Source organism: Lutra lutra, chromosome 4, assembly GCF_902655055.1.
Source record: "Lutra lutra chromosome 4, mLutLut1.2, whole genome shotgun sequence".
Taxonomy (NCBI): Eukaryota; Metazoa; Chordata; class Mammalia; order Carnivora; family Mustelidae; genus Lutra; species Lutra lutra.
Window position 1 is genome coordinate 180,602,615 of NC_062281.1, and position 8,532 is coordinate 180,611,146.

Consider the following 8,532-nt stretch of genomic DNA (forward strand, 5'->3'; position numbering starts at 1 on the left):
CATTCTCTTCTCCACAATCCTTCCCCCCTCCCTCTTTTTCTCCCTGACTTTGACCCCTTCCCCTGTCTGTTCCCCTTCCTGCCTCCCTGTCCTCCCCCCACAGAGGTCACCTGGATGCCAAGGCTGCTGACGGGAACAGCGCTCTGCACTGGGCTGCTCTCTACAACCAACCTGACTGCCTCAAGCTGCTGCTGAAAGGGAGAGCTTCGCTCGGGGCAGGTGGGGCTCCCAGCACGTCCCCCAGCAGACTTCCATTCTTTCCTGCCCCTGGTGTGGAACTTCCTGCCCTCGTCCCAGACCGAGGGTGTGGGTAACAAGCACAGACTTTGCAGACAGACTGGGGTTCTAATCCCGGCTTGCCTCTGACCACCTCTGTGACCTTGGGATCTCTCCATTCATCTCTTGAACCTCTCAGCTTCCTTGTGTGTAAAGTGGGTATAATACCACTGACCTAGCAGACCTGCAAAGAACATAAAATGATGTTTCTGAAAGTACCTAACCAAGTAAATACTAGCTGAACGCAAATAATAGTGATTATGATAGCCACTATTTACCGGCATAGTAACTCCTTTAGTACTCACGACAGCCTCGGGAGGAGGTTACAAGTATTACACTTATTTTATAGATAAGAAAATCAAAGCCCAGAGACACTAGGTAACTTGCCCAAGCTCACACAGCCAGGAAGTAGCAGAGCCAAGATTCAAACACAATCTGATTCCAGAGGCCCATCGTAACCTCTAAGCTAGAATGCATTTGACCTTGACCGTGACCCTTGGCTTTACCCCTCACAGTGAACGAGGCAGGAGAGACAGCTCTGGACATAGCCAGGAAGAAGCAGCACAAGGAGTGTGAGGAGCTGGTGAGGTCTAGGAAAGGAGGGGAAGCCCCTTACCCTTTCTGTCTCTCTGCCGAGCCCCTGACCCTCTCAACTGCCAGGGTTTTGTTATTGGCAGCTGGAGCAGGCCCAGGCTGGGACCCTCGCCTTCCCTCTGCATGTGGACTACAACTGGGGAATCTCCCCTGAGCCTGGCTCTGACAGTGAGGAGGACGAGGAAGAGAAGGTGAGTCCCGGCCCCGTCTCTTGGGCCTTTGTTAGCCCATGGGAGGAGCCCGATTGGGCCTGGCAGGGGGAGGGCCAGGGCTGAACTGGAGGAACCAGACCATCCTTTCTCCCATACTTTTGCCCCTGCAGCGCTCTCCTCTGAAGCCTTCAGCCCAGGCCCGCTGGGGCAGCGGGAGGGTCGACCTCAGCAATAAAACCTATGAGACCGTCGCCAGCCTGGGATCAGCTGCCCCTCAGAGCCAGAGTGAGGCCTGCCCCCCACCCTTGCCGGTCAAAAACCCTTCTCGGACCATGGTCCAAGGGCGTGCAGGACATGCCAGCGGAGGTATGGCCAGCCACCCGGAAAAGTGCTCCCCATACCGTTCACGGATGGTCTGCCGTGTGCTGGCGCGCTGAGCTAAGGCTGTGTGCGGTAGTCCACGTTCCCCCTCCCGCCCTCACAATCACCTGTCAGGTAGAGGCTATCATCTCCCCGCTGCAGGTAAAGGAACAGAGATGTTAAGTCACGTGTCCAAGTCACGTGTCCAAGATCCCGCAGCTAAGTCCCCGATGTGGGATCCCAACCCAGGTCTGTCTTATTCCAGATTCCTCAATGCTGTGCTTAAGTAAAAAGGCAGAGAAGCATGTACTGACCACGCACTGGGTGCCCGAGACGCAGTCTAGTGGGGGAGATAACAGCTAGAATGCAATTCATTACAATATCAGACACCATGGTACAGAATGTAAATCCCCACCCCCACCCCACGAGGGATGTAAATCTCAAAAGGACAGGGATTGGAGTGATCTGGGACTGGCTGGCCTCAAGAACTGTTTGTTGACTGAATGAAGAAGCTTGTTCTGGGAGCTCAGGGGAGGGAGGGAGCATGTCCTGTTGGGACTGAGGGGTGCCTGAGGAGGGCGTCCTGTCCTGTCGGCACCTGAGCTGAGCCTGAGGGGTGAGCAGAGGAGTCCAGACTGAGGACCCAGGGGAGCAGAAGCAAAAACAGTGTGTCACTAGCCCATGAGACCCAAGCAGAGTGGGGAGAAGCTGGAGGGGAACACCAGATGGGGGGGCGTGGCAGTGGGGGCAGTCGTGATAGGCCCTAGAGGCCGAGGACTGCTTTGACATTGAGAACAGAGTAAGACATAAAGACAGGTTTTATCACTTCTTTATTTTTTTAATAAATCTTTTTTTTAAAGATTTTATTTATTTATTTGACAGAGAGAGAGAGAGAGAGATCACAAGTAGGCAGCGTGGCAGGAGGAAACAGGCTCCCTGCTGAGCAGAGAGCCCGATGCAGGGCTTGATCCCAGGACCCTGAGTTCACGACCTGAGCAAGGCAGTGGCCCAACCCCCTGAGCCATCAGGTGCCCCAGGTTTTATCACTTCTGATTCCAGATCGTTCTGAAGTCCCCAGCCTGAACCCTCAGGAGCCCTGCGGGGCCCCTGAGAGCCCAGGCCGTCCAGCCTCCACCTCTTCCACCCTCACAAACCCCGTGGACGCTGCGGGTCCCAGCCAAACCCCACCCAGCTCTGAGGAGGGCCCCTCCCGACCCAGCCTGACATCTGGAAGCACCCCTGCAGAGTTGTATCCCCCGGTCAGGTTCAGGTAAGAGCCCAGCTCTGCCGCTGAGCAAGTTTTTCCTGACCCCTATGTACATCGTCTAGCTCCCCACTTGTAAATGGTGGCTGCCTAAAGACTGGGACACCTCCCAGCTCTGAGGCCTACAACTAACGCAATACGCTAGCCTTCGAGTGGGGGGTGAGGGGACCCTTCGCCCTTCACACACCTGCCCTGAGTCCAGCCTGAAGGGCTGGGAAGGAGCCTGGAACTCCCACTGCTGCAGATCGGGTAGAAAAGGCTGAGTCCCGCCCGTGTGGCTTCTTCTAGAGGTTCTCTGTGGGATCTCTGCCATGTCCCATCGCCAACCCACAATCCTCCCTTCCCTGTACACAACGCTTTCGGTTTTGAGTCTGGAGAGCAGACACAGGAAAGCTCCAGTTCCAGGCCTCTGTAGCCTGTGATGGGCGGAGCCAGGACCCTGGAGGACACTGTCCCCACTTGTCTCAGTCCCCAGCTGATACCTGAGCTCTTTGTCCCCGCTCTAAGAGGCTCTCGGCATGAGGTCACCTTGGCCTTTCCCTGCCTTCCAGCTCCGAGAGCACTCGCTCGTATCGGCGGGGTGGGCTGGAGCCTGGAAGACTGTCCCTCAGCCAGGCAGCCTCTGCCCACAAGGAACATGCTGGTATGAGCTCTGGGACTGTGGTTCGAGGGGTGGTGGCAGGACATGTGGGAGGCAGAGTTGGTCAACAGTAGGTGAGTGGGGTGGGGTCATGGGGACCTCTGCCCATGGCCAGAGTCTATAGGAGGCTGGGTGGCCACAGTTTGGCCAGTCCCTTGCCCTGGTGTGCCCCCTTCCCCCTCCAGCCCAGGACTCATGAAGCTGGGGAGAGCCCAGGTCTTGAGGCACGGCAGAGGTGAGGACGCCCAAGCTGGGGCTTCTTTCTAGGGGAAGATGAGCAGACCTGTGTCAGCCAGGCTGGGGGCTCACTTCCCTGCAGATGAGACAGGATTAGGGTGGCCAGAGAGCGGCCCTTGGCTTGCCAGCTGTCCCCTTGTATAGGAGAGTCTCCTGAATCTGCCCAGACAGGCCACTCCCAGGCAGAGAGGTGTGTGACAGGGACAAGGCAAGGGACAAGGCACCCTGAATCCAGCCTCTCCCTGCTGAATCGTGACATCTCTCACATTCACCCATAGTTAGTTGGGGATCCTGGGAGTGGGCACAGGACAGAGCCAGTTGGGCTGAGCACGAAACCACTGTTCCCCTAGGGATCCCTCAGGGGTGGCAGTGGTTGCTGTGCTGGGAGTCAGAGACAGCAGGGGCAGGAGCTGGGCCTCTCTGAGGAATCGTCATCCTCAGTCCATCAAAGTCAGGTGCCAGACCCCAATCTGTGTCCACAACCAGGTATCTGCCCCCAGCATTTAGCGGATTCATGTTGGTGGCACATGTGTGATAAGAAGAGCTTGGACTGTAGGACATGGAGGACTTGGAAAAGTGGCTTTGCTTCTTCAAGCCTCAGTTTCGTTGTCTGTGAAATGGGGATAATGTCCTCTATCCATGATAGGATGGTGGTGGAACTGAGGTGGTATGTAATATAGGTACTTGGAACATGTCAATTTTCATTCTTCTCTCCCCAGGTTGGCTTCACTGAAGGAGAGGACTCCAGGAGAGGGGTTCTCCTGGAAACTCTGCACAGCTTTTGCAAAGCTAGCTCCTTGCTGGTCCTTGCATGCCAGAACTAGCACCCATGTGGGACCCCAATGTTCAGTGCTAGGACTTGAGACCACAAGACCGGGGAACTGAGTTCTCCATTACCTTAGGTCTTGCTCTGTCTGTACCTTATGCCTCTGTGGCTGGCCTTCCTCCCTGCCGTGGGCCCGTGCCCCCTCCAAAGATACGGGGCTCTTCCATATTTGGGCTGATGGCAGTTCCTTCCTCTCTATCCTGTCCCTGCCCCGGGAGCTCATTAGCTGGGTCTGAGTACTCCTGAGCTACCGTTAGCTGCAGAACCCTCAGTCTCTCATCAGACCAGAATATCTTTCTTCCATCAGTCTGGGGGCTCCATAAGAGTAGGGCCAGCCCACCTTCATCATCCAGACCAGGGATTCTGCCAGCCAAGGGGCTGTCTTTTTGGACGTTCGTTAGTCTAGTACTTTACTGAGTTTTTCTCTATGTCCGGATGCCACACGAGTAAGACAAGGGTCTTGCAGATGTGGCCCCTTGCTGTGTCGCTGGTCCCAAAGGCTGGGTTTAGGAATCAGCTGGGCTAGATTCCAGGGGATGGTCCCGGGCCCAGGGGCAGACAATCAGCTGCCTTACACCGATGGGATGCTGCATTGTCTGCAGCTCGCATCTATCCTGGTTGGCCACTGCTCGTGCTGTACCGGCTGTTAATTAAATAAGCACTAGCACTCCATTTGAGGAACCGCGCAGCCCTCCTGGGGACCTCTGCTCTATTCCTCAGCCAGGAAGCAGGCTCGGAGTCGCCCCCCCTTTGCCTACTGTCCTTGATGAAACAGGAAGGAAAGGAATGGTCTGGGATGATTGATCTTCCCTTCTCTCCTTTTCCTTTGCTCAACTCAGAAGCCTTCCAGTCTTGGGGGAGGAAAGAGCTAAGAAAGGAGGAAGGAGAATAATAGGAATGGGAAGGCAGGGACTCAAATTCTGTTTCCCAGACCCAGAAGTGCCACTATAACTTTCAGCCCCATATTAGAAAACAGGTACAGCTAAGCCATCATCAGTCTCTAAGATGGTTTTATGGGCACCCGGCGCTGAGCCCTGGCAGGGATGGGTCAGACCAAACAGGAGAGGCCAGAGAGTGCCAATGGCCAATGAAGCAATCTGGCCTGGGAGGCGGGGGTGTGTATTCTGGAGACCAGCCTGGTCTGGGATCCCACAGATCCCAATGGGGTTGTCTTCTGGGCCTCCAGCGTCTGGTTTTGTTCATCTCAGACTTGTTATCTCACTCATCTCTAATAAAAGATTTTTTTTTTTTTTTGCATTAAATTCAGTGGCTTCATTTGTGGGATCTGAAGAACAGTAGGGAAGGGGTGGGAATCCTAGGGCCTGGAATTCTTTCTCTGGACCTACTAAGGAAGACCACAGCGTGAACAGGGGTTTGCCCCCAGGGGTGGTTTTGCCCCCATGGGGATGTTTGGCAACACAGAGACCTTTTTTGACTGTTGCCAACTGGAAGGTACTACTAGCATCTAGTGGCTAAAGGCCAGGGATCCTGGTGACGACCCTCCAGTTCACAGCTCAGCCCCCAAAACAATGGATCATCCCATCCAGAATGTTGACGGTACATGGGTTAAAAACCCCGGTGCAGAGGAAGTGTGCTGGCCAGGGAGCCAGCACAGTCCACAGTCCTTGTCTCAGGTTTAGGTTGACCACAGTCCTTATCTCAGTTTGCGGTCCCCTGAGACAAAGATCTGGGAGCAAGGAGTTTATAGTTTGCAAGGTATCCCAGGAAATGTAAAGAGGAAGTAGGGAGTGGACTACTGGGTGAAAAAAGTAATGGGGGTGTGTTAATGAGAGGCTACTGTGAACTAGGGCTTATCTTCAGGACCTTCGAGAGACTATTGATTAGAACATGTCTTCGGGGCACCTGGCTGGCTCAGTCAGTAGAGCATGCGACTCTTGATCTCGGGGTCATGAGTTCGAGCCCCATGTTGGGCACAGAAATTGGTTTAAAAAAGAATAAAAAAGAACAAATCTCTGAGTTGTCCCACTGAAAGTGAAAAAATTGGTGTGTTTGCCACCACATCTTTTGTTGTCTTACGTTGGCTGAGGGGTCCTGCCTGGGAGTGTCCATTTCCAAGCACCTCAGCCTGCTCTGAAGCCCTCATCCTGAGATGTGGGAAGGTGTTGGAGATGCGTCCAGGAACAGCCTGCTATGACCTCCAAGCGAGGGCAGGTAGAGGGAATACGGCGGGTACCAACAGTGTCTGATACGGTTGAGCCGTGCAACCCTGGGCTGCTCTAAGCCTCAGTCTTCCCATCTGTACAATGAAGAGGTTGGACTTGATGTTTTCTTAGGGTCCTTTGAGCCCCAGTGATGTAGGTGTCTTGGCTTCTGTCATACAACTCACCGTGGGAACTCTGTGGAACTTTGAGGAGGATCAGCTCTGCTTTTTTTCTTTTTTCAAGGCAATCCTGGGGCACCTGGCTGGCTCAGTCAGTGGAGTGTGTGACTCTTGATCTCGGGGTTGTAAGTTTGAGCCCCACATTGGGTGTGGAGTTTACTTGAAAATAAAATCTTAAAAAAAAAAAAAAAAAGGCAACCCTAAGTAACTACAGCCAGCTGTCCCTTCAACCCAGAGGTTGCTTGGGAGTTGACCAAGAGACCTCCGCACATCCCAAACATAAAGTCTAACCTCCTAAAAGTGGCCCATAATGCTGGCGTGGTCAGACCGCACTCACCTCTGGCTTTCTGCCCTGTCTTCCCCCAAAACCAACCTCTAAGCTATAGCCCCGCCAATATTTCAGTTCTTCCAACCCTGACACACCAAGCCCACTCCCATCCCTAAGCTTTGCACGTTCAGAGCTCCGGGAAGACTGTTTTGTTCCTCTCTGGATGCCCAGGGCTAGAACTGTCTGGCACAGTAGGTGTTCAATACATGTTGAATGAATGAATGAATGTTTCTTCCTCCCTTATGTGAATAGTCCCTTTCCACCCCCAACTCCCACCCCGCACTTCTGCCCCAAAGATTAAACTTCCTTTCTTCAGGGTAGATGAAACCTCCACTGGTGCGGGTCCTCTCAAATGTGTCCTTAAAGTATCCTTACTTCTTCCTGACCCTCACCCCACTTGTGATAATATATTTGACTGCACCCAAATTCCCTTAGGTTTTCTCCTGCCCATAGACTGTATCTCAAGTTTGCTGGGACTAGTCCTGGACACTCAAAATGCATTTGTTGAATGAAGATAAACTCACTCCTTCCTACCATAATCCCAGGTCACTCATTCAGCAGCAGTTAGAAGCCAGATGAGCCGTCAACCCAGGCTGGGATGGAGTTCTCTAACACTGAACACCCCAAGCCACTGTGTCCCCCCTCTGCATACAGCACTGACCACTTTTCATGCTTCCCCTCCAGGTCCCTAAGCACCTCTTCCAGCAAAAAGATAATGTGTTAATTACGCTCACCAGTTTAGGACTCTTCCTGGGTGTGCTGGAGACACTTGGAAGGAAGGTCCTTCCATGGGAACACAGATGGGTGCGCAGCTGTGAGGGCACAATTCTCTTTGCTCCTTTCATCCAAGATCCCCCCTCCAGACCTGATCCCACTGGGGAGGCAGGTGGCCTGACCCTGAATAAATTAGGGGCACCCATCCACCCGGATCAGCATTTCTCAAAGTTTGGCGCACGTAAGAATCTCTCAAGTCGTCACTACACAGAAAGCAGTCCTCGGCACAGCCCTGCCTGCTGCACCCACTCGGGGGAGCTTGTAAGAAACGCAACATCTCACTGCAGCCAAGAAAATCGATGGAACCAGAGGGCCTGGGTGCACGCGTGTACACAGGCTGTGTGATCGAATGAGCGGGCCCCGGTAGAGCAGAGTTGGATTTGACCGCCGCGCACGAAATGTGAGCCGAGCGCTGCAAGCTGCCTGCACTTGGGCCCAGGCACGGAGCTAGGTCGGCCTGCTTGGAGCTGCGACCGTGCAGAGTCGCTGGAGCCAGGACTCCTCCCAGAGCGCTGGGGCACCCTCAGGCGCCCTGCTTGCCGAGACAGCCCCTTGCGTCCGGGGACCACGGCCTCCCCAACTGCCAAACCTCGCTTCGGCAGAAGGGCCGAGGCGCAGGACCCTCTCTCGCGCGGCCTCGTCCCTCTCGAGAGGCCAAACCCGCCGGCGCGGGCAAACTTTGCCCGGGCGAGTCCTTGAAGTCTATATTTAGTGCACGTCACCCCTCCCCCTCTGCGGCT

General features: G+C 54.4%; 1 protein-coding gene across 6 annotated transcripts in view; it reads left to right on the forward strand.

Moving 5' to 3' along the window:
* ASAP3 (ArfGAP with SH3 domain, ankyrin repeat and PH domain 3) overlaps positions 1 to 5,613 on the forward strand; it is a 48,071-nt gene extending 42,458 nt beyond the window's left edge. Inside the window, exons 19-25 of one of the 6 annotated variants that reach the window (XM_047727023.1) lie at positions 104 to 219; positions 792 to 859; positions 954 to 1,061; positions 1,193 to 1,388; positions 2,442 to 2,652; positions 3,198 to 3,289; positions 4,243 to 4,395. In XM_047727023.1, the coding sequence (XP_047582979.1) occupies positions 104 to 219; positions 792 to 859; positions 954 to 1,061; positions 1,193 to 1,388; positions 2,442 to 2,652; positions 3,198 to 3,289; positions 4,243 to 4,256 (805 nt within the window). In that variant the 3' untranslated portion in view covers positions 4,257 to 4,395. The other 5 variants (XM_047727021.1, XM_047727022.1, XM_047727024.1 and 2 more) reach the window with 5 other exon arrangements.
* Positions 5,614 to 8,532: the final 2,919 nt, after the last annotated feature.